The sequence below is a fragment of the Podarcis liolepis genome (assembly GCF_965112155.1).
Source record: "Podarcis liolepis genome assembly, chromosome: 12".
Taxonomy (NCBI): domain Eukaryota; kingdom Metazoa; phylum Chordata; class Lepidosauria; order Squamata; family Lacertidae; genus Podarcis; species Podarcis liolepis.
The window spans coordinates 2,104,582-2,129,473 of record NC_139563.1 but is presented as its reverse complement, the minus strand read 5'-3'; the positions used below and the strand labels follow the sequence as shown (position 1 = coordinate 2,129,473).

At 51.5% G+C, this 24,892-nt stretch overlaps 3 protein-coding genes across 6 annotated transcripts in view; 2 read left to right on the top strand and 1 right to left on the bottom strand.

The window, feature by feature from the left end:
• KRBA1 (KRAB-A domain containing 1) overlaps positions 1 to 4,794 on the bottom strand; it is a 56,399-nt gene extending 51,605 nt beyond the window's left edge. For all 3 annotated transcript variants that reach the window (XM_083466598.1, XM_083466599.1, XM_083466600.1), the window contains exon 1: positions 4,661 to 4,794. In XM_083466598.1, coding sequence (XP_083322724.1) covers positions 4,661 to 4,717 — 57 coding nt within the window. In that variant the 5' untranslated portion in view covers positions 4,718 to 4,794. The remainder of the gene's footprint in view (positions 1 to 4,660) is intronic.
• Positions 1 to 24,892, top strand: part of LOC310689490 (GTPase IMAP family member 9-like) — a 38,840-nt gene that overhangs the window by 1,289 nt on the left and 12,659 nt on the right. The window lies entirely within an intron of this gene.
• Positions 7,547 to 18,339, top strand: LOC310689314 (zinc finger protein 212-like). Of its 2 annotated transcripts, none has more exons than XM_083466872.1 (6): positions 7,547 to 7,686; positions 9,347 to 9,733; positions 12,028 to 12,154; positions 12,891 to 13,004; positions 13,457 to 13,570; positions 15,597 to 18,339. In XM_083466872.1, exons 1-6 carry the CDS (start codon positions 7,663 to 7,665, stop codon positions 16,961 to 16,963), a joined length of 2,133 nt encoding a protein of 710 aa, XP_083322998.1. In that variant the 5' UTR covers positions 7,547 to 7,662; the 3' UTR covers positions 16,964 to 18,339. The 2 variants fall into 2 exon arrangements, with proteins under 2 accessions (XP_083322998.1, XP_083322999.1); XM_083466873.1 differs by having other exon boundaries at positions 7,607 to 7,686; positions 9,288 to 9,733.

Genomic DNA, 24,892 nt, shown 5'->3' with positions numbered 1-24,892 from the left:
CGAGGGTTGATTTTTAACCTAAGAGGGGCTGGGGGTCAAATCTCTCTGGAAGCTGTTTTCTTTGATGGGGAAACCATTTTCTGCAACCTCAAGTGCACAGGCAATGGCTGCGATGAGGCAAAGGCTCTCTGTACATGCTCAGACATGCTCTGGCATGTGTTGTTACTGCACTTGTTTGGTGATGAAATTGGCTCCCAGGCTACCTTTGGTGGAGTCTAGAACGGGTCAAAGCTTTGACAGCAGGCCTTGGCATAGCTCAGTCATCCTGTCAAGAAAACGTATAACGAACCCAAAGAAAGCTATGATTGCAATTGCTGCACAGCACAGAGTTGGACTCTGCAATTCTATGATTCTGTGAGAAGCAGGCCAGGAAAGAAAAAGGACTCCCAGGTGGTAATAGGGGCAACATGGAAGAAGTTTATAACATTATGCACGGCAGGGGAAAAGGTTTTTCTCCCTCTCTCAGAACCCTCAAACTGGTGGGCAAAAGTGGGATATAAATGCAACAGATAATTAAAAATAAAAATGTTGCCGGACGGCAGCACTCATTATCCTCAAGCGCCTCAGCCAATGGTCAGCGAGGACGGGACATCTGGGGGTCCAAGGTTGAAGGGCAGCTGTCTCAGAGCATTGTCCTGAGCAGGTTTACTCAGAAGCAAGCCTCTCTGTGGCCAATGGGGCTTATAGCTGTCACCGCAATCCTGCTTGCTCAGGAGTAAATCGCACTGAGCTCAAGGGAACCCCATCTTCGGGAAACAGATCAAACTAGCCCAGTTGGAACAGAAAAGCACAACTCCATCATGTTACAGGGTTTGTTTTTTAAGAGAAAAAATATTCAGGAGACCAGAGATTTAATGGGACGCAGGTTCAGATCCGGCACAGAACCATCCCGTAAAGACCAACACTATAACGCAGTGCTTCCCCAACCTTTTTCGGCCACCAGCCCCTGGCTCCATAAACTCATTCCCAATGCCTCACACCCCACCCTTTTAAAAAAACACGATTCAGAATTGCAGTTTGCAAAACCCACAAAGGAAGACAACAACACCACAACATTCCGACGAGCAACGCTTAATTGTGCATTCATCCAAAATCCAATTTAAGCTATGATGTTTAAATAATGCAACAAAGCTGATGCCTGGGAGGGATTCCCCGGGGGGGGGGGGGGCTTCCAGCTCTATGATGAGTTTGATCCGCTGAGACCAGCTTTCAGGAGTCTGGTAGCCACTTAAACATTAAATCTCCAGCACCTCCCTGCTGCCCCCTTTAAAGGAAAAGGTAAAGGGACCCCTGACCATTAGGTCCAGTCGTGGCCGACTCTGGGGTTAGGGCACTCATCTTGCTTTTTTGGCCGAGGGAGCCGGCGTACAGCTTCCGGGTCATGTGGCCAGCAGGACTAAGCCACTTCTGGAGAACCAGAGCAGCGCACGGAAACACCGTTTACCTTCCCACTGGAGTGGTACCTATTTATCTACTTGCACTTTGACGTGCTTTCGAACTGCTAGGTGGGCAGGAGCAGGGGAGTCGAACCGCCGACCTTCTGATCGGCAAGCCCAAGAGGCTCAGGGGTTTATCCCACAGCGCCCCCCATGTCGCTGCTGCCTCCCTAAGTCATCCTATCCGACTGGGGGGGACGCACTGCCCACTTTGCAAACCACTGATGCAGTAGATGACAGAAGCTAATCCCACACCAAGTCAGACCGAGAGCCGAGAGCTGAGACTTACCCTAATGCCAAGGCCAGATGGACGGGTGGGGAGTAACACAGGCAGCCTGCTCAGGTGGGATCCATCAGAGACCGACACCCAAAGAAGGGTCCCTTCATTCAGACTGCCACTCACTCAGGGTGCCTGTCAATTTTCAGTTGGCAAGGGGTGAACTCATCCGTCCCGGGGAATTGGGAATTTTTTTCCTCCTTCTTGCTAGCAAATTACATAATCACCTCCTTGAGGGCTGTCTCATCTTCTCTGGAGGCAGAACCCCATTAATTAACAGCACAGACTCACACCATAGCCAAGACTAGGGGGAAAAACCTCAGTCATGCACAGGGTTGGTAGGGAGCCTGCCAAATCGGCCAGAATCGAGCCCGGATGCCGGAAGGGAGAGCACGCCATCCGAAGTACCGGCAAGACTCGGGTGCACACAATCCTAAGGCTGTGTTCTGTTGCAAGGGGCAAGATCTAGAAGGGAAGCGGGAGATCCTATCCCAGCTTCCTCCAAAGACTCGCTCTGCAAGGCATGGTTTCTCTGCTTCAGTTGCCCGTCTGTGAAATGGGCACAACTGACCGGACCGGGGTCTCCTGAGGCTGGCCGTTGTGCAGGTGCTGTTTGTAAATGAATATAAGGATGCTTCTGGACAGCCTGTTTAATTGGACATTAATCCTGTTTCATTTGCAGAGAAATTAGCCGGCCTTGGCTACGGAATGAGCATCATGAACATCAGAAAAGCCTCCATCCTGTTCCAGACCAGATGTTATGAGACAGGGAAGGGAAACTGTTCTGGGACACTTTCTCCAGCCCACACCTGATCTTAGAAACTCCCATCATTGTTGCCTCTTCCTCGTCTTTCCTCTAAACTAGGACATCCCCAAGATTGCGGCCACCGGGTTTGTCTGTGGGGGTTTGGGGTCAAAGCAAGCATCGCCCCCCCATTCTCCCCCCAATTCCCTTTCCGGAAAGAGTCCAATTTTGGGGGGAAACGGATTTGCTGCGTGAGTCTTTCCAATCCACAATAACTGCACAACTTGCAGGTGCCAATATGCGATTGACTCCTGACCGGAAACATCGTCTGGAAGCCCCAATAAGTCGTTTTAACCGAGGCTCAAAGCGCTTCCACGCTGATCATGCCAACATTTTATCACAAACACAGGCTTTCATCATGCACACTATTTCCTGCCCAGTTTTAGGGTCATCCTCCTCACAGAGGTGAGGTCTGCAATTGTGGCAAACATTCACACAGCCTATCAAACGCTGTTGTGTTTCAAACCCGGTTTGAAAACAAGTACCTTCCACATGAATCATGAGAACCGGCCCCTTAGGATCAGAATATATTTTTTAATGGGTTTTTAAAATGCCCAGGACTGTACCTCAGCGCTTCAGGGGCACAGGCAAGCAGCCCAACCAGTGTAGACTAGAGCCAATGCCATCTTTCAGAATTACACAGAACTCCTTGTCAGAATCCGCATTCTTCCCAACATCTAATTCCATCCAACTGGGAAACTTGCAAATTCCTACATGCCTAGAATTTGGGTCATTTTTAAAAAGAAGAAGAAGCAAAGACTCTTATACGGTTTGACTGTACCTATTAAAGAGATTCAGCGTTTTCTTCTTAGCTGTACTGAACCCACACATAAGAACAGCATATATTTTAATTTGTTTCTTGCATTTATATGACACCTTTTCCTCCAAGGAGCTCAAGATGTAGTTATTCCCCTCATCATTTAACCCCCAGAACAACCCTGCGAGGCAGGTTAGGCTGACAGACAGAGGGAGCGACTGGCCCCAGGTCACCTAGTGAGCTTCATCATGGAGTCAGGATTCGAACCCTGCTCTCCCAGGTCCCAGCCTGACATGCTTGCCATTATGCCACATGTACTGACTGCGGTGCCTAACTGGGGTTTCATCCTTTGGAGACCCCCCGTACCAAAGAGGCAGTGTGGTGCAGTGGTTCGAGTGTCAGCCTGGGATCTGAGAGACCAGGGTACAAATCTCGACTCGGCTGTTAAGCTCACCTGGCCACTGTCTCCCCGCCTGACCTACTTCACAGGGTTCTTGCGAGGGGGAACCATCAGGAGCTACCTATTAGGGACAGCTCAGTTGGCAGAGCATGAGATTCTGAATCTCAAGGTCCTGGGTTCGAGTCCCATGTTGATTCCTGCATTATGGGGGTTGGGCTGGATGACCCTTGGGGTCCCAACTCTATGATTCCAGGTCAGTGTGAAGCTTCTCTGCCTGGCATGCAGAAGGTCAAACCTTCAATCCCTGACGGCATCTCAGGCTAAAACTAAGACTCTGAAGACCTGGAGAACACTTGTTGCCAGCCGGATCTGGCTCGCAGGGTTGTTGTGGGGGCTAAATGAGGACTAAGACCGGGCAGAGAGCAGGGTTCAAATCACCCCACCTGGCCAGGACGCTCCCTGGGTGCTCCCTTGGGCCACTCGCCTGACCCACCTCGCAGGGCTGTTGTTGCGAGGATAACACGGGGAGAACCACGCGCGCCCCCGGGAGCTCCTTGGAGGAGAAAGCGGGCAATGAATGCAATGCACGAAATATATGAGAGGCGACCAGGTTTTGCAGGTGAGGGGCCCCCGCCAGCCTCCGCTTCCAACAACCGGCGCAACGATGCTGAAGTTTCTGTTCCCCCCCCCCCGGGCTCGGCTCGGGGAGCAGCGCTGCTCCCCCCCCCCCGCTCCCCTTCGCCCTCCCAGCTCTCTCTGCCGCCCACTGGGGAAACCCCTCACCTGCCAAGTCCGGAGCGCTGGTGGAAGTTGCATGCATGCATGCAGGGCGCCGCTTTGCCATTGCATTGCACTGCACTCCATGCAACGTCTGCACGCATGCATTGCCTTGCACGCCCGCCAAGGGGTCTCCCCGCGGTCCGATGCGTCCCCTCCGGCGCGGATGCAGCATTGCAAAAATAAAAAAACCCCGACACAGCCCTACCTGGGGGGCAGCCTCCGCCTCCGCTGCTCCACCTCCGCGGGGATCCCCGGGCTCCATCCTGCCGCCCGATCTCCGCGGGGGCGCAGGCAGGCTGCGTGGGGTCTGCGCGGAAGAGCCCCTGCCCGCCCGGCCGCCGCTGCGCTCATTCCATGACCGGGAGAAGAGCGCTTCAAACAAAACGCCCGGCCCGCCAGGCCACGCTGGGAAACGTAGTTCGCACACCCCGCGCGGGCGCGGAGCCCAAGGGCGAGGGGACTACGAATCCCGGCAGCCCCCGCGCCGGGGAGGGAGGGGGAGAGGCCGGGTGCAGGGATGGAGGGACAGGTGGGCGAGTGAGTGAGTGAGTGAGTGAGTGGCAGCCGCCAAGCCTTGGCCGAGAGCCAGGCAGGGCCTCCCCGGAGGAGGAGGAGGAGGAGGGAGGCGCAGAGCGGGAGGGAGGGAGGGAGGGAGGGAACCCCAGGGGTCATCTAGTCCAACCCCCCCCAAAAAAATGCAATGCAGGAGTCAAAGCCGGTGCCGGATTTACGTATAAGCTAAACAAGCTATAGCTTAGGTGGGGGGGGGGTCCCCCAAAAATGTAAAGGGGAAAAAACTGGATGTTCATTTCCAAAATATAAGATAAAAAAGCAAATAAAATAAAACCTACACCCAGCAACAGTGTTTTGTGTTGTGCAGGCTCCTATGGTGTAAGGAATGGGCCCTGCCTGCTCCCTCAAATATCACTGGTTTACTATTATTATTTCATGTTATAGCAAATGTCTAGAGACGAAATGATGAGTCTTTGTAAATGGTGCTTCTAAAGGAACTTTTCTTCTTGCCAAATGCCGATGTGTTTGCATTATTTTGTTATGAATAAAAAATCATTTTAAGTTAGAGCTTAATGATTATTTCACCATTAATATACTTCTTAATTGTATTTCACTATTAATATACTACTTCTTAATTGTATTTCAGTTCAACAATTAGCCTGCTCCCTAAAATATTACTGGTTTGCTCTTTTCTATATATAAGGTGCCCACATTCTGCATGGACTGGTTGCAAGGGAACATGTGCAAATGGCTTGAGATACCTGTGAGGTCCATAAATGACCCTATGGCATATATTCAACACAAAAAACAGCGACAATTTGTTGTGGACAAAGGACAGCTAGACATAGAAAGGACCCCATTACCTTCAGGAGCTGAGGGCCTCATCAACCCTAAATCTGGCCCTGGTCAAAGCTGTAGAATCTGACAGGTGGCTTCTCCAAGCTCTTATTTAAAAACCCGGTGAATCATGGAATCGTAGCACTGTAGAGTGGGGAGGGACTCCTAAGGGTCATCTAGCTCAACCCCTCCCTGCAATGCAAAAATCACAGCCAAACAATCCCAGACAGGTGGCAGTCTTCTTAGAAATGAATCACAGAACTGTAGACTTGGAAGGGACACCCCTGGGTCATCTAGTCCAACCCGCTGCCACTGTGCAGAAATCGCAACCAGCACATCCCTGAAAAGACAGCCATCCATCCAAACTCTTTGTTTCAAAACTTCCGAGGAATCGCGGAATCGTTGAAAAGTAAGAGATGGAAGGGTCCCTCAAAGGGCATCTAGCTCAACCCCCTGCGATGCAGAAATGGGTAGGTGGCTGTCCAGCCTCTGCTTAAAGAGGAAGGGGACTCCACCATTTTCTGAGGGAGTCCCTTCCACCACTGTCAATCAGCTCAGAAACTTCTTCCTGATATTTAGCCGGAATCTCCCTTCTTGTAACTTCAAGCCATGAATTCGAGTCCAGAGCAGGAGAAAGCAAGCTTGCTCCTTCCTCCATGTGACAGCCCTTGAGATATTGGAAGACGGCTCTCAAATCTCCTCTCAGACGCCTCTTTCCCAGGCTAAATTATGGTTACCAGATTTTTTTCCCCAATGAATCTGGGGACCCTTTTTTTTTTTTTAAGCTGAGTAGCAACAGGGAGTCAGTAGTGGGCAAAAGACCCTGGGCCCAAGCACACACGCATATCGTATAAAGGTGCAAAGCCCTTCTCTCACACCCAGTGAAACATAAATGCACAGAGTTTTTAAAAACTGGGCATCGGCCGCCTGCCTGCGACCCCCGAGCCTTCCCTGATCAGTCAAAACAAAGGGGGAAGGGGGCAGGAGATCGCACAAGACACATCATATGGGGACTTTCAGCGAGGAAAAATGGCAGGCGCCACGGCAGCGAGCAGCTCCTGAAGCCCGCCAGAGCCAACTGCGCTACCAGGCTGGCTCTGGGCTGCTGAGGCTGCCGCTGCCACATTTCCCAGGGACAGATTTCCAAATCCGGGGACTGTCCCTGGGAACCAGGGACGTCTGGTAACCCTAGGCCAAATGTACCCAGGGCTCCTTCAACTGCTCCTCATCAGGCTTAGTTTCCAGACCCTGGGTCATCTTGGGCGACTGGAATCCCCTTCCTTGGAGGTTTCTAAGCAGAGGCTAGACGGCCATCTGCCAGGGGTGCTTTAGCTCAGGCATAGCCAACAGGTAGATCACTGGACGTCTGCGGTAGATCACCGGTAGATCATTGGCTCCCCCCAAAGAAGCTGAACAACTGTGGCTCCCCTAAGAAAAGCCCAACATTTTACCTCCTCCCTGAAAAAGCTCAACAACTTTGACCTGAACCCCCCAAAAGAGGGAAGATCACTGCCAGTTTTTAACTCTGTGAGTAGATCGCAGTCTCTTGGGAGTTGGCCACCCCTGCTTCAGCTGAGATCCCTGCACTGCAGCGGGTTGGACTGGATGACCCTTGGGGAGCCCTTTTCCAGGATTCCCGCTTCTGCGCTGTGGCATCTCGAGCCAGGCGCTCCTCCAGCCTCCGGGTGGCGCTGCCGCGCGCCCCGGGGGCGGAGAACTCGGCCCGCGCCCGCGCGCATGCGTGCTCTGCGCCAAGAAGGACCGGAGAGCGAGAGAGAAGGACCTTCCCGCTTCGGGGACCAGTTGGCTGGGGAGGGGGCGCGCATGCGCAGTGGCTTCACCTAGCGGGCGCCGGCCATGGCTGAGTGGACTCCTGCCCAGGTGAGAGGGGTTAACCCTGCGCTGCCCGGGTGGGAAGAAGGGGAGGGGCCTTTAAAAGACACCCCCCCCGGCTGGTCACCATTTAAAAGTGGGGGGGGGGGGGAGGACGACCTGCAAAAGATTTCCCCAGGTGTGGGGGTTTTTTTGGGGGGGACACTGGAGCCCAGATTGATTTGGGGGGCTGCCCCCCTCGCTGCATCCTTTTTTGGGGGGGTCCACAGGTGCCAACTGGAATTAAATATTGGGGGTCCAAGCAAGCCCCGCCCCGCATAATCGATCACACACACACCCCATTTGAATGGCAATGGCCATCAACTTTTTGGGGGGGCTGGTACCCTCAAATATTTTATTATGGGGGGGGCAAAGAGAGCTCAGCCCCCTAGAAATTGGCTTCATGCAAGGAGGGGGGCTGGTTGGTGTCCTGAGGTGGGGAGGGGGAAAAGGGACCGAAGGAACCACCTTCTCCCCCCTTCTTGGCTGATCATGTATTTTGGGGTGCAGGGGGTCTGAGGTTTGAGAGAAAGGCGAGGTTTCAGCCTTTCGGCCCCAGGACTTACCTATTTTTATTCACTCTTTTGCACTGATCTCCCACCTTTCTCTCTTCCCTACACACACAGAGAGAGCTCAAGGGGGTGGCCGTGGTTCTCCCCACTTATATCCCCACAACAGCCCTGTGAGGTTGGTCGGGCTGAGAGCGGCAGCGAATGGCTCCCAAGGTCACAGATAGCGAGCTGCACGGCCAAAGCAGGGGATTAATTTGAACCCAGGTCTTCCCTACCCTAGCCATTGCACCACACTGCCTCTCTCGTGATGGGCATATCCCCCCCTCCCCCCAAAAAACAGAGTTTCTCCTCATGACAACACTGCGAGGCAGGTTAGGTGGAGAGGCAGTGACTGGCCCCCGAGGTCACGTCCGGTGAGCTACACAGCCAAAGTGCAGGGATTTGAACCCAGATCCTAGTCAGACACTCTCTCCACTACTCCACCACTGGCTCTCTCATCTCCCCAGAGGATATACAGCCCTGAATCTAGTCTGCTTGCTCATGTGAGAAACTTGATCCCTCTTTTGGCCAATGCTCAACTAATAAAATACCATAAAATTCATATACAGCCAGTCAGTAAAATATCCCCCTTAAAAAAAATAATCCATAAACATAGAGAATATATAGAGCATGGCTCAGGTATTCTGGCCAAACAGGACATTAACTTCAGAAGCAATATTATTATATTGCGGAGAAAAATTAACAATAATCTAAGATATACAAAAAGTTAAAATGACAATAGATTAAAGCTGGCTTCCACTTTCTTAATGCTGTGGACTAAAGAAAATCGTTCTTAGCAGGCGCCCAAAAAGAGTATAGCGAAGGTGCCTGCCTGGCGTCTAGAGGCAGGGAGTTCCAAAGATGAAGTTTTTGCAAATGCTGACAAAACGTTGCCATTGTGACTCCAGTTCTTCATGCCAAGCGGATGTCACAGTGATTCTGGCGCCGTGAAACGCCCCCCTCTGCCTCGTCTTGCCTCTGTGTCTCCCCCTTCTTCCTGACACTCTGTCTTTCCGCTTCCTTCTTCCTTTTCCCTCCCTCTCGCCTCTCTTTCTCCAGCTGCCCCCCACTCCTTCGCGAGCACCCTTGCTCTGGTCTGACCCCCTTCTTGCCCGCAGGCTTGGGAATGGGAGGTGGAGCCGCAACACCTGGCCTCCTTCCAGCCGCCGGCTCTCTTTGACCAAGCCGCCGAGAGGGAGATCTACCCGACGGCCGAGATCTCGCTCTGGACCGTCGTGGCTGCCATCCAAGCCGTGGAGAGGAAGGTGGACTCCTATGCCACGCGGCTCCTCAACCTGGAAGGCCGGACGGCCACAGCCGAGAAGAAGATCTTCGAGTGCGAGAAGACCGAGTTGGAGTTCAGCAACCACGTGGCCGCCCTGGGGACCCTCATCCAGGAGTACGGCCTGCTCCAGAGGAGGCTGGAGAACATGGAGAACCTGCTCAAGAACCGAAACTTCTGGATCCTGCGGCTCCCCTTGGGACCAAAGGGAGAAATCCCCAAGGTAAGAAAGAAATATGAAAGAAATGAGGTTCAGAAAAGGGCCACCAAGGGGATAGTACTGTTTTGGGGGGACAGGGGGCAGGTGTGGAGACTCCCTGGTCCTGAATGGGGTAACGTGCCTCTGAAGGACCAGGTGTGCAGCCTGGGAGTCATTCTGGACTCACAGCTGTCCATAGAGGCGCAGGTCAATTCTGTGTCCAGGGCAGCTGTCTGCCAGCTCCATCTGGTATGCAGGATGAGACCCTCCCTGCCCGCAGACTGTCTCGCCAGAGTGGTGCATGCTCTGGTTATCTCCTGCTTGGACTACTGCAATGCGATATACGTGGGGCTACCTTTGAAGGTGACCCAGAAACTACAACTAATCCAGAATGTGGCAGCTAGACTGGTGACTGGGGGCGGCCGCCGAGACCATATAACACTGGTCTTAAAAGACTTTCATTGGCTCCCAGTACGTTTCCAAGCACAATTCAAAGTGTTGGTGCTGACCTTGAAAGCCCTAAATGGCCTCGGCCCAGTATACCTGAAGGAGCGTCTCTACCCCCATCCTTCAGCCCCCCCCCCAGACACTGAGGTCCAGCTCCGAGGGCCTTCTGGAGGTTTCCTCCCTGCGAGAAGTGAGGTTACAGGGAACCAGGCAGAGGGCCTTCTTAGTAGTGGCACCTGCCCTGTGGAAAGCCCTCCCATCACAATGTCAAGGAAATAAACAGCTATCTGACTTTTAGAAGACATCTGAAGGCAGCCCTGTTTGGGGAAGCTTTTAATGTTTGATTTTGTCACTTTTTTATTATTAATATTCTGTTGGGAGCCGCCCAGAGTGGCTGGGGAAACCCAGCCAGATTGGGGTATAAATAATAAATTGTTGTTATTATTATTATAGAACAACATGCCTATGAATCAAAGAATCCTAGAAAGGTAGATTTGGAAGGGACCACAAGGGTCATCTAGTACAACCCCCTGCAGTGCAGGAATCTTTGGTCCCTGGTGTGTGTGCCATTGTCCCAGGAGCTCAGGTTTCCACTCGCAAAAGACTTGCCGGCCAAGAGAGCCACTCTCAACCCCACCATGGCCCAAACAGCAGGCCCAGGAGAGGAAGGGAGGCCCGTCCAGGAATTTTTATCCATTAAAAGTGCATCACAGACAATAATCACTTTAACCACTAGATTAACCAACAAAAACCTTAGTTTTTGAAGTGCCACATGGGTCTTATTTGTCCGCTGGATAGCTCTCCTTCTTTTTGGCGTCGGACTGGAAGAGGCAGCTAAAAATATTTAAACAGCGACCAGCTATTGTAGCCTCCCTCTGCAGAATGAGTGCGGTGAACAGAACAGGTCTAGGAACCTGATGGACCCCTTTGGGCTGCCTGTGTGCTGATGGACACATGGAGGTGCTATGTTGCTCTGTTTTCTGTGTCATAAAGTTTATATACCGCTTGATGGTTAAAAAGAAACAAACAAGCCACCCTCAAAGCAGTTTACAAAAAAGGCAAAACAATAAAACTATCACTAAGAAAAATTAATGACAACAATTTACAGCGTTTGACGAGTTGAAATAGCAACAGACTGAAAAGAGGTCAAGACTCCCATCAGGGTAGGATGGTCTAAGCAGAAATGTTTCTAGAGGCGCCGAAAAACATACAGTGAAGGCGCCAGCCTGATGTCAATGTTGCTATTACTATTATTATTGCTATTGTTAGAATTTATTACCCGCCCTTCGCCCCAGGGTCCCAGGACAGGTCATGACAATTTAAAAGCATCATTAATATTAAACACGGTGTGTAAGAAGAATCGTGAAAGCAAGGTGGGTCCTGAAAACATACACCCGAAGGGTCAGAGGCTAGGGTCAAGGGGTGCGTCTTGAGCATCCACCGAAAGCTGCACTATGAAGGCACCAGATGCACCTCTGGGGAGGGAGTTCCACAACTTGGGGGCTGCTACAGAGAAGGCCCTCTCTGTTCTCCTGGGCCACCCCAAAGAGAGCACACACACACACACATACCCTGCAGATTTGGCCCCTAAGAGGGTCTGTAGGGAAGGAGGCGATCTTTCAGGTATTCCAGGTGTTCTGCCTTCCCTGCTGGGAGCAGCAGTGCCTCCGCATACCAGTATCTGGAAACCACAGGAGGGGAGAGGGCTTTCCTGCACGGATCCTGTTTATGGACTACCTGTGTGAGAACAGGATGCTGGAGTGTGTGGGCCAGTGGCCTCATCCAGCAGGGCTCTTTTCACCTTCTTATGATGGCAGCCGTGATGGAGGCCTTGGTCAGCATTTCTGAGTTATGGGCGGTTCTGATTTTAGGTTCCCGTGACCTTTGATGACGACGCAGCAAACTTCTCCCCCCAGGAGTGGGCCAGTTTGGAAGACTGGCAGAAGGAACTCTACCGGAATATCACCAAGGGGACATACGAACCGCTGGTCTCCCTGGGTAAGCGGCTGGCATTTCTTTCTCTTACCTTTTTCTTTGTAAAGTTCTTTATTTCGTTTCATTTCCTAACATTCACAAAACAGAGAGAACAAGTCGTGGCAATGGACGGATATTAAGAGATGAAAAATAAAGCCCCGTTTAGGGAAGTTTTTTATGTTTGATGTTTTATCGTGTTTTTACTCTTCTGCTGGGAGCCACCCAGGGTGGCTGGGGCATAAATAATAAAATTATTATTATTATTATTATTATTATTATTATTATTATTATTATTATTAACTACAAAATAGGCATGTAGCATGCACAGAGCTTTGCATGGGTTAAAATAACCCAGGTCCAAGTAAAGTCTATCAACGTTATCAGAGCATCAAATATAGTTCCAGATTTGCTAGGCTTGTGTCTTGAAAATGATGGTTCTGCTGCATGTGTCGTAAAAGAACGCCAAATCCAGTGAAAAGTCACTGGAGGTTCTAGTCCTTGTCAAAACCTCAAATTCTCCATGATGGCTCCATTGCAGAGCGAGTGTTGCCAAACGCCTAATGTTAGGATTTGGGGTTGCTCTCCACTGAATTGCAATTACTGTTTGTGCTGCCCAGATCATATGCAAGACCAGTTCTTTGGACAAGAGGCTGGCATTCCTTGGAAAAAGGAATGGAGCTGCCAGGTTTGTTGTCCGTCAGATTTCCCCTCAGTGACAGTGACTTTCAGCACCTGCTTTCTGATCTGCTTCCCCAAACAGACTCTGCCATTTCCAAAGCTGACATCCTCCCACCAATGGGACAAGCGGAGCCTCCCCGTGCCGCGGATCACGAATTTGTGGGGGGCAAGGGCTTCCCTGCAGAGCCCAGAGCAGGTGAGTCGAATTTGGAAGGTGGGTAATAAAGACTTGCCATCGTGGCTAAAGTGTCTGTCCTGCCCTGTCACTTGCGGACGGCACAGAAAGGTAGTGGGGGAACAAACTGAACGGGAATGAAATATGCAAACAGTGAGTGTAGAGCTAAAGTGCTGCTGGGCCACATATAGGTCTGCTGGGGCTCACACCTGCTCAGAAGGTACATTCCCAAAAGTTAAATCCTTGGAGCCTAATCCCAGAAGTGAGAGGGCTGGCGGACATATTCAGGGGTGAGGAAAGGAGGTGCACATCTTCTGTGGCCGGGTGCTGAAATCTGGGCCTTCAAAGGAAAACAAGGCCCGTGCATAATCTAGCCAGCATCTCGGTCAGTTTTCCGCCAGCATTGCTGCTTTTCTCTGAAACCTGCAAGTGTTCTGCATCCGTTGCAATGCGCCTGTTGCTCTCGTTGCCAGAAGCGGATCCCTTGCCTTCCAAGGAGGACCTCTTGACCTGGATTAAGCAGGAAGAGCTTCCCGGGAGAGGGAAATGGGATCTGGAGCGAGAGATCCCCCCAGTTCTCAGCTATGGTGAGTGTGACTGGCATTAGATATGATTCCCGCATTGCCCTTGGGGTGACTTCTGTGATTCTGTGCCCTGAAAGGCAGGGATCTGGTTTCCAGGTTATCCTGTTGTTTCAATTTTTTTTAAAAATATCCCTCCTTGTTTACGTAATATCTAAATTATGTCTGCGCCTCTTTCCATATTAACTGGATTGTAGCTGCTTCCTTACTCAGAGGAATTCCGGTGCTGCATTAGATCAGCTGTTGCCGACCAACTTGACGCCCTCCGGACGTTTTGGCTGCAACTTCCAGCGGCTCTGCCTTCCCCTCCCCTCTTCCTCTGGGCTGGGAGGAAGACTTTGCACTGAGTTTCACTTCCGCGCTGCTTTGTCGTGTTGTCAAAGGGGCTTAAAACAAACTGCGGTTAGTTTCGAAAGCCAGGGTGACCTCACCAGGGCTTGACCTTGGCTTGTTTTGAAACGGACCAGGGTTTAACCCCGCCTGCTTCCCAGGTCACAGCAGGCCAAATATTCTGTGAAACCGAAAGGACAAGCTGGCAAAGTCCTTCTTCCCAGTCACGTGGGGGAAAGGAGGAGGGAGGGGAACTGTGCCAGCCCAAGGCTTTGCTCAGGCTCATTCCAACCCCTGCTTGCCGTTCTGTGCCAAGGCTTAGCAGGAAATGCAAACGGACCGGGCTTCCGGGTTCTCGATTCTCCAGGCAGACAAGGATGTTGTGGATCTTCTTCAATTAACCACACCAATCGTGGCATTTAAGGAAACATCACGGGGCCACAGCGGCAGCCTCTGGGGTACCCAGAAAAGTGGAGTCCACATGCCTGTGAATTTCACATGCTTCTACAGAGGCCGTCACTCGCCTTAGCTTAACATGCGCATAGAAATTAAGTCACATTCCCAGAGGAAAAGCACACCTGCGTTGTCAAATCTGGGCGCCCAGTTCAGCAGGAACAAGGTGCCCTAACTCTTACGGAGCCAGTTCAAGTCTGAGTTTTTCCTGCACAAACATTCCTAACACAGATTCTCCACCCAATCAGATTCTTCGCACCATCTCCTTTTATGCACTCTCTTTTTGCATCTCTTCACACTCAGGCTGCCTAGAATTTCCACCACAGGGTAATAATAGCAACAATAATTTTATTATTTGTATAACGCCCATCTGACTCGGTTTCCCCAGCCACTCTGGGCATCTCCCAACCGAATATTAAATACACGATAAAACATCAAACATCACAAACTTCCTTAAAGAGGTCTTTTGCTATCACACGCTGGCGAGATCATTTTAACTGAAGATGCTGCAGGGACCTTTTTCATGAAAACCTGGGCACAACCACTCAGTTATAGCCTTCCCCCCCCAAAAAATATATATATTATTGTTAAGAGGACGGGGTGTTCACTAAAACCTCTTGAGCTCCCTCCAAAATATTTCTGATACTTAATAATAATAATAATAATTAATTATTTGTACCCCGCCCATCTGGCTGGGTCTCCCCAGCCACGCTGGGCGGCTTCCAACAAAGATTAAAGATACATTAAAATGTCACACATTAAAAACTTCACTGTTTTTCTGTTCCAAATGAGGGTTGTTGGGGTTGGGTTTTTTTGCCTGTTTTTCTTTTGCCTGGCTCTAGCGTAGGAAGCTAAGTGTTGGAAGATTCAGGTCAGACGTCATGAAGCCCTTCTTCACATAGCGCATAGTCAGTCTCTGGAACTCTCTCCCACAGGAGACATTGATAGCCACCAACTTGGAGGGCTTTAAAAAAATGGATTAAACAGATTCGTGGAGGAGAAGAAGGCTACTAGCCACAATGACTGTGCCCAGCCTCTACAGTCGGTGGCATCAACGCTTCTGAATCCCAGTTGCTGGAAACCTCAGGAAGGGAGATGGTTAGTTTTGTGTGCGAATCCTGCTTGCAGTTTTACCTTTGGATGGGCGCTGTGAGAACAGGGTGCCGAAGTAGATGGGCCACTGGCCTGATCCTGCAGGCTCCCCTTTAGGTAATTAATCCTTGCCTATTCCTTTTTTTGCCTCCCCCAGATGACAGCGCTATGATCAAGCGCGAAGAGCGTAATCTGAGGGCGGCTCCCAAGCTCCCTCTGCCCGCCCAGGGGCCGCTGCTGCCCGGGATGGCCAGCGAAGACGTCTTCCAGGCCCCCAAGCCGGACGGAGGCTGTGAGAGGCAGGGCTGCCCTCAGGGGGAGAAACCGGCCCCTCCTGCACAGAGGCCCGAAGAGGAGCGCCCCCCGAGGCCAGGGGGCTGCTGCGAAGGGCCGGAAGCGGCAGCCCCTCCGGACGCCAGCCCCAAGGGAGACCCCTTCCCCTGCGGCAAGTGCCGCGACAGCCTGGCCTACGAGCAGCACTTCCCCGTGCCCCAGGACGCCCATGCGGGGGGTGAGGAGTACAGCGAGGGCGCGGCGGCCGAGCTTGGCCCGCAGCAGATCTCGGAGCCCGACGGTTCCTGCGCAGACTACAAAAGCGGCTTTGGGGACCAGGCCTTAACCCAGGCGGCGGAGAGACTCCACACCTGTTCGCTGTGCCCCAAAAGCTTCCGTCTGAAGACCAGCCTGCTGATCCACCAGCGGACGCACACGGTGGGCAAGAGCGAGAGCGCCTTTGTCTGCGCCGAGTGCGGCTGCGGCTTCAGCCACCAGGGCCAGCTGACCCGGCATCAAGCGGTCCACGCCGATCGGCCGCACCAGTGCTCGGAGTGCCCCAAGGCCTTCAACCGCAAGTCCAGCCTGGCAGTGCACCTGAAGACGCACCGCGAGCGGCCCCGGCCCTTCCAATGCCCGCAGTGCGCCAAGACCTTCATCCGCAAGCAGCACCTCGACGACCACACCCGCACACACACGGGCGAGAAGCCCTACCAGTGCCCCGAGTGCGAGAAGCGCTTTGCCGAGAAGTCCAAGCTGACCAACCACTACCGCATCCACACGGGCGAGCGCCCCTACCGCTGCGGGCAGTGCGACAAGCGCTTCGTCCGCGCCCACCACCTGGTCAAGCACCAGAGCAGCGTCCACCAGGCCGGCGCCAAGACGCACGCCTGCCGCGAGTGCGGCCAGACCTTCCCCCACGCCCAGGCCTTCATCAGCCACCAGGCCAGCCACGCCAACGGCGAGAGGCGCCACCGCTGCACCGAGTGCCTTAGGACCTTCGCCCGCCGGAAGTACCTGCTGGAGCACCAGCGCATGCACACAGGCGAGAACCCCTACGCCTGCCTCCACTGTGGGAAGCGCTTCCGCTACAAACAGTCGCTCAAGCAGCACCTGCGGCTGCACGGCGGCGAGCAGGCGCCCGCAACACCCATGCCTGGCCCAGAGCAGGCCCTGGCACCCAGCAGTAGCAGCAACAATGCCCCACTAGAGAAATCTCTCTTCCCCACCAGCCTTTCCAGCGGGACCTGAGGGCACGCTGCAAGCAGACAGCGCCCCCAAATGGACAGGCGGACCGCAAAGCCAGAATCCTGTTTATGACCTCGAACCTCCCTTTGGCATACGCTCCTGCTGCCAGCCAGGACTGAAGCTCCAAGCGGGTGAGCGACTGTCCGAGCGCTTTTGCACCCTGCTCACCACGTTTCGTATTCCAGAAATGCTTCGAGAGCGAGATGGAATGATCGAGAATGTTGGCCGGCGCTGGCGCTTTCTGGCAGTTGCCGAAACCGTCTCAGCATTCAGTCTTGGGCAACAGGATGCCTGAGATGTGGTTGTGTAAATCGGTCCTGTCCAGTCGTCATTCGGTCTCTGTACTGTGGGTGGAGCGAGGATGCCAATCGTTTCTCCGTGGCCTCACAGCTTCCTCTGCCTGTGAATGTCCACAGAGAGAGGCAGGCAGGCATTGCAGGCTCCCAGCTCAGATCCACGTGCCCAGCAGCCTTAGAGAAGCTGCACACTCTCTCTCCGACCTGCCTGCTTTATAGGTTCGTCGTACGGATGCGCCAAAAGGGGAACGGTGCTGCGGAAAGGAGATTTGAAGAACAAGAAAAGGCAGGAATGCGGACCAGAGAAGTTTGTGCATCAGGGCTGACCCATTCCAGTACCCCAAACTGCGGAGAAATATAGTGCGAGAGGAGGCTTCTGACTGGTGGGGCATTAGAAGTAGGCCCAGGCAGCTCTGTGGGGCACGATGGACTGCAGCGGTTGTAGGGAAGGGGGTGGGATCTGCTCTGCCCCATAGCTTTCCCCACATCACAGTCTACGCCCCCCACCCCATACTCCTTGATCTCCCATTTTCCTGCCTAGATCACCCTGTGCTCCAGAATCTTTCTCTAGCTTTTCGGTGCGTTTCCTTCTTTTTAAAAAACAAAACAAAACACGGGCTTTTACACATCCTTTGGTTGTTTTAAGTCCTTTAAGTCTGCTCTGCTTCGCCCCTCTGCCAATTTAGCAGGCTGCACGATTTCTGGAGCAGCCGCTGTTCGGAGTCTCTCTTTCGCTGCATGCGTTTCGTGACAAGGCAGCCTGAGCGTTCGCCGCAAGACAGAGCCCGGGGGGATTTGGAGAAGGCGAAGAAGAAACCAAAGATGTAATGAAGGAGCCGTCTTAGAGAAGGTCTGGACTGAGGTGTCCAAGAGGCCAGGGCAGGTCGAGACCACTGAACTTGCCCAATCTTCTGCACAGACTGCAATATATATTTAAAAGAAGCACACGGCGTTTGGGAGGCCTGGCACTCCTGCTGAGCAGCCTCAGTGCAAAAATTGCAATTTTAACTTTTAGCATTTTTAAAACAAAAAACGGGGGGTATTAATAAAGATTTTGTATCGGTTCTTTGGATAATGGCTAAAGCTTGCGTGTTTCTGCTTTGAAAGGGGAAAGGCAATTGGAACCCTCCTTAAAACGTCATACATTCCATGTAAGTGAAAACACATATATTGGAAGCAGCATTGGAAAACACTCTAAACCTCTGGAAAGCCTTTAAAAACCAGCAGCACTTACTAGATTGCCGCTCAAACCCCAGCAAATTCAGTGCAAAGGCTCTGGGGTTGCCAGGTGCTGTTTATGCGCCATTTCCATGCTCTTTTGGGGGCCATTTTTGCCCCATTTTGTGCCGCTTACAGTTTCGTGGCAACGTGCACCATTGTGGTCACACGTGACTCGGGACGTGTGTAAATGGGGAGTTTGCTGTATTGCGAGGCGGGCTTGTTTATTCATTGCCCGCCCTCCACCCTGATTTCACAGCATCAAAACACAATATCAAAAACAGTTTAAAACGGCTGACAACCATGAAGAGAGAAATAAGGTGGGTCTGAAACCAGACATCTTGAGTGTTGGAAGCCAGGGTGGAGGAGAGGGGCATCTTCAGCATCCTCTGGAAGCTGTGCAAGGAAGGAGCCAGGCACATCTCTTTTGGGAGGGAGCGCCACAGTTTAGGGGCTGCCATAGGGAAGACCTTGTACCCTCAGGGCCTCTGCCACCGTGAGCCTCTGAGAGACTCCCAGGAGGACCCCGCCTGCCGATCTCGGCATCCAAGAGGGTTCGTAGGAAGCATTTGGGGCAGGAGTCGTATAGGGCTCTAAACTCCAGCATCTGCACCTTGAGTTGGGCCCAGAAATGAACCGGCAACCAGCGCCACTGTTCTAAAACGGGTTACGGGAGATCAAGATGGAACCCCAGCCAGTCATTAGGCTGCAGCCTTTGGGACCGAGTGTGGTTTCCAAGTCGTCTTCAAGGGCAGCCCCACGTGGAGAGTGTTGTAACAGTCCAATCTGAAACACAGCCAGAGCATAGAGGACAGGATCCGCTGCTTCCTTGTGTAAGAGGAAGAGGCGAAATGGGGCATCCCTTCTGTAGGCACCATCCCAGCCTATTCCAGACAGTGGCCAGGAGCAGACTTGGGCTAGGGCAGTGGTTTTCAGCCAGTGTGCTGCGGCACCCTGGGGTGCCTTGAGTGATCGCTGGGGAGACATTTCCGTGATATGTAGCACATTTTTAAGGGGATGTTCTTGCCTTCCTTGAGGTCTCGTAGGGAGAGAGCAGGTGAAGCTTGCTTCTGAAAGGCTGGCAAAGAGTCCCAGCTTACAGTTGCATCAGATGAGGAATTTTTAAAATAGGGAGAGATCTCCTTCATGTATTTTACTTCCAAGACCACTTCCTTGCCAGACTTCTTCAGCGCCTGCACTGCCTCACCATGTGTCGCATCAGAGAGGTCACCACTGATGACGGAAAAGGATGGCATCTCCTACAAACAGGGCCTCCGTCTGATCTGCAGCCAGCCCCTTAAAAATCTTGAAAATCAGAATGGGCATTTTGTTTTCCTGGCCGCCTTTGATACTGATGCCAAGCCCTTCGATGTCCTGCTTGACGATCCGCACGGTGCGCTTGATGTTGGCAAGGGAGTACTGGACAGGGGCTCCTGGCTCGCCACCTTCAGCTGCACGGGGCAGCGGGCAGCTGCAGTGGCTCATCGGCGCCCTTGCTGCTGGGGCTGATGCTCAATAAGTCGTCAGAAAGGGTGACGAGCACCCGCAGCCACTGCTTGCCCGGCCCCCACAGCTCCAGCAAGCTGCTCTTGGGAGCTCTTTGGCTGGCCGCCATCTTCAGCGCATTCCTTGGGTAGCCGCTGCTGCTACTCCTGCCTGCCTGGAGTGGAGCCGGGACACGCAGCAAGAAGCCAGGCGGACGGCCAGGCGAGCCGCCTTGAATGATGGTCAGGGGTGCCATGGGCAACCCTGCCCTCTGCCCCTCTTCCCTTCCCTCCCTCCTCGGATGCCCTCTCGCATCTCTCCCTCCCAAAGACTTGCACGGCTGTTGGTTGCATCAGCCCTGGCTACAAGCTCCCCAGGTGAATGGTGCCTCTGGGGCTGGCCAGGCGATGCTGGGTGCCAGGAGCTGAGGCGCCTCAGAGTAAGCAAGCAAGTGGGCGAGGGAGCCCTGCCAGCCAGTCCATAGGAGGGCAGCTCAGAGACCAGGGGCGGCAGCAGCGGCTGCCCAGAGGACTCCCAAGGAGAGGGGAGAGGAGGCTGAGGGAACCCTCCACAAGGGAGGGTGTTTGAAAAAGGGTGAGGGGCTGCTGACTCGGCAGGCAAGGAGTGGCATAACTGGGCTCCTGAGCCCCACAGGGGAGCTGCAGAAAGAATGCAGTTGGTCAAGTGAACCATAGACCCCAAAAGGTTGAAAACCTCTGGCTTATGGGATTTTGAGGAATACTAGTCTCTGCCATGTCTCAATTCTCCAAAGGAACACAGACCCAGGGTGAGTCCTGGGAAGCCCTGGAATCCTGCAGAGAGTGGGGGTGGCACCCAACTTTTGGAACAATACATAGTGCTTTGTATGTCAGCTTCACCATTTCCTTCATTTGGCACAGGTATTTTATTTTCAGTATAAACAGGACTTCGATTTCTGTAGCTCATTTTATGCCAGAATGCCCTCTTCGTGTATTAATGTGATGTAAACATGTATGTTGTCCTCAGGATACACACACATACAGAACATACATATTATAAACAGGCAATACTCCAGTTCTTATCTTGCGAACTTGCCATTTAAATTGTTCAATCATGGCAATGACTCAGCTACATTAACTACGAACTCCAAAATCTGGGATACCCTCTAAACCAGTACCAATGTTTTGCAGTCATTTTGCAGTGCCCCACAAATGGAGTAATTGATACAGGAAACCTGAGTTTGTACTTAATGCCCCCAAACACAACATTGTCCAATTCACTCCAAACAAGCGTCAAACTTTGGCAAACGTTTTGCGTTTTGCTGTGGTTTGCTATGCCCCACAAAGAGAGTGATACACACTCTAAGCTGGGGGTCAAAAGCTCACCAAAAACCCAACACTGTCCAATTCACTCTAAACTGGCACCAAACTTTGGCAAACATTTTGCAGTGTCTTGCAGTAAAACCCCTGCATTTTGTAGCACCCCACCAACAGAGCAATAGTCCCTCATACAGGGGGTCAAAAGGTCACTAAAAATCCAGCGTTCTCTGATTCACTCCAAACTGGTGCCAAACTTTGGAAAAGGTTTTGCAGCGAAACCCCCATGGTTTGCAACACCCCACAAAGAGAGCAATGCCCACTCTGCCACAGGCCAAGTGCTCTGTTTGTGGGGCGCCGCAAAACATGGGGTGTTCGCCACGAAACACTGCTGCAGACCTTTCGTTGGTGTTTGGCTCCACTTCGGAGTGAATTGGATGATGTCAGGTTTTCAGCAACCTCGTGACACACACACACCCCGACTTATGGTGCTGATTGCTCCATTTTGGGGGCACCACAAAGCATGGGTTTTTGCTGTGAAAAGCTATCGCAGACCTTTTGTCAATGTCTTGTACAGTGAATCGAATGACGTTGGGTTTTCCCCGTGACTCCATGGGTTAGGGTGCCAATTGCTTAGGGCTGCCATACGTTTTTCGTGACCCCGCCATCTTACATTGACTCCACTTAGAATCATAGAATAGAATCATAGAATCATAGAGTTGGAAGAGACCACAAGGGCCATCGAGTCCAACCCCCTGCCAAGCAGGAAACACCATCAGAGCACTCCTGACATATGGTTGTCAAGCCTCTGCTTAAAGACCTCCAAAGTAGGAGACTCCACCACACTCCTGGGCAGCAAATTCCACTGTCGAACAGCTCTTACTGTCAGGAAGTTCTTCCTCATGTTTAGGTGGAATCTTCTTTCTTGTAGTTTGGATCCATTGCTCCGTGTCCGCTTCTCTGGAGCAGCAGAAAACAACCTTTCTCCCTCCTCTATGTGACATCCTTTTATATATTTGAACATGGCTATCATATCACCCCTTAACCTCCTCTTCTCCAGGCTAAACATGCCCAGCTCCCTTAGCCGTTCCTCATAAGGCATCGTTTCCAGGCCTTTGACCATTTTGGTTGCCCTCCTCTGGACACGTTCCAGTTTGTCAGCGTCCTTCTTGAATTGTGGTGCCCAGAACTGGACACAGTACTCCAGGTGAGGTCTGACCAGAGCAGAATACAGTGGCACTATTACCTCCCTTGATCTAGATGCTATACTCCTATTGATGCAGCCCAGAATTGCATTGGCTTTTTTAGCTGCCGCGTCACGCTGTTGGCTCATGTCAAGTTTGTGGTCAACCAAGACTCCTAGATCCTTTTCACATGTACTGCTCTCAAGCCAGGTGTCCCCCATCTTGTATTTGTGCCTCTCATTTTGTTTGCCCAAGTGCAATACTTTACATTTCTCCCTGTTAAAATTCATCTTGTTTGTTTTGGCCCAGTTCTCTAATCTGTCAAGGTCGTTTTGAAGTGTGATCCTGTCCTCTGGGGTGTTAGCCACCCCTCCCAGTTTGGTGTCATCTGCAAATTTGATCAGGATGCCCTTGAGTCCATCATCCAAGTCGTTGATAAAGATGTTGAATAAGACCGGACCCAAGACAGAACCCTGTGGCACCCCACTAGTCACTCTTCTCCAGGAGGAAGAGGAACCATTGATGAGCACCCTTTGGGTTCGGTCAGTCAGCCAGTTACAAATCCACTGAGTGGTAGCAGAGTCAAGACCGCATTTTACCAGCTTCTTTACAAGAATATCATGGGGCACCTTGTCAAATGCCTTGCTGAAATCAAGGTAGGCTACATCCACTGCGTTCCCTTCATCTACCAGGCTTGTAATTCTGTCAAAAAACGAGATCAGGTTAGTCTGACATGACTTATTTTTCAGAAATCCATGCTGACTATTGGTGATCACAGCATTCCTTTCTAGGTGCTCACAGACTGTTTGCTTAATGATCTGCTCCAGAATCTTCCCTGGTATTGATGTCAGACTGACTGGGCGGTAATTATTTGGGTCCTCTCTTTCCCCCTTTTTGAAAATAGGGACAACATTTGCCCTCCTCCAGTCTGCCGGGACTTCGCCTGTTCTCCAGGAATTCTCAAAGATGACTGCCAGTGGTTCTGAGATCACATCTGCCAGTTCTTTTAATACTCTTGGATGCAGTTCATCTGGCCCTGGAGACTTGAATACATCTAAACTAGCCAAATATTCTTGTACTATCTCCTTAGTTATTCTGGGCTGTGTTTCCTTTGCTGAATCATTTGCTCCAAATTCTTCAGGTCGGGCATTGTTTTCTTTATCGGAGAAGACTGAGGCAAAGAAGGCATTGAGGAGTTCAGCCCTTTCTGTGTCCCCTGTTTGCATTTCACCATCTTCTCCTCTGAGTGACCCCACTGTTTCTTTGTTCTTCCTTTTGCTACGAACATACCCATAAAAGCCTTTTTTGTTGCTTTTAACCTCTCTAGCAAGCCTGAGTTCATTCTGTGCTTTAGCTTTTTTGACTTTGTGTCTACACGTGCTGGCTATTTGTTTGAATTCCTCTTTGGTGGTTTCCCCCCTTTTCCATTTTTTGTACACATCCTTTTTTAATCTTAATTCAGTTAAAAGTTCTTTAGATAGCCACCCTGGCTTCTTTAGGCACCTTCCATGTTTCCGTCTCATTGGTATTGCCTGACGTTGTGCTTTTACTATCTCCCTCTTAACAAACTCCCAGCCATCATGAACTCCCTTTTCTTTTAGTATTGCTGTCCATGGGATCTCACCCAGCACTTCCCTAAGTTTTATGAAGTCGGCTTTCTTAAAGTCAAGAAATTGAGTCCTAGTATGCTTGGCTGCTCCTTTCCGCTGTATAGTAAACTTCAGAAGAGCATGATCACTCGCGCCTAATGATCCTTCCACATCTACCCCACTAACCAGGTCATCAACATTGGTTAGGACCAGATCTAAAATGGCTGCTCCTCTTGTTGCTTCTCCCACTTTCTGGACAATGAAGTTGTCTGCAAGGCCAGTGAGGAATCTGTTTGACCTTATGCTCTTGGCTGAGTTTGACGTCCAACAAATATCCGGGTAATTGAAGTCCCCCATTACTACTATCTCCCTTCCTTTTGCATGCTTGGCCATCTGTTCCAGGAAGGCATCATCTATGTCCTCCGTTTGGCTTGGGGATCTATAGTAAACTCCCACAATGAGGTCTCTGTTATTCTTCTCTCCCTTAATTTTGACCCAAATGCTCTCACTTTGGCTTTGAGGTTCTAAATCTTGGATCTCTTCACAGGTATACACATCCCTGACATATAACGCCACTCCTCCTCCTTTCTTGTCTGGTCTGTTTCTCTGAAATAGATTGTATCCCCCCATTATTACATTCCAATCGTGGGACTTATCCCACCAGGTTTCAGTGATGCCTATTATGTCATATTTAGTTTGCTGTACCAAGAGCTCAAGCTCATCTTGTTTATTTCCCATGCTTTGCGCATTAGTGTACAGACATTGAAGTCCATTAATCATTCCCCCGTGTCTCTTATTTAAGGATTTTTTCCTCCCACCACTAGGTCCGCGTGCTGTTTGCTCCATTTGGTCTATGACATTTGGA

Excerpts from the sequence above, each read along its gene's own strand:
- LOC310689314 (XM_083466872.1), top strand. The coding sequence starts at position 7,663 with ATGGCTGAGTGGACTCCTGCCCAG. Across the intron at positions 9,734-12,027 it reads CAAAGGGAGAAATCCCCAAG|GTTCCCGTGACCTTTGATGA; the intron begins GTAAGAAAGAAA and ends TTCTGATTTTAG. Across the intron at positions 13,571-15,596 it reads CCCCCCAGTTCTCAGCTATG|ATGACAGCGCTATGATCAAG; the intron begins GTGAGTGTGACT and ends TGCCTCCCCCAG.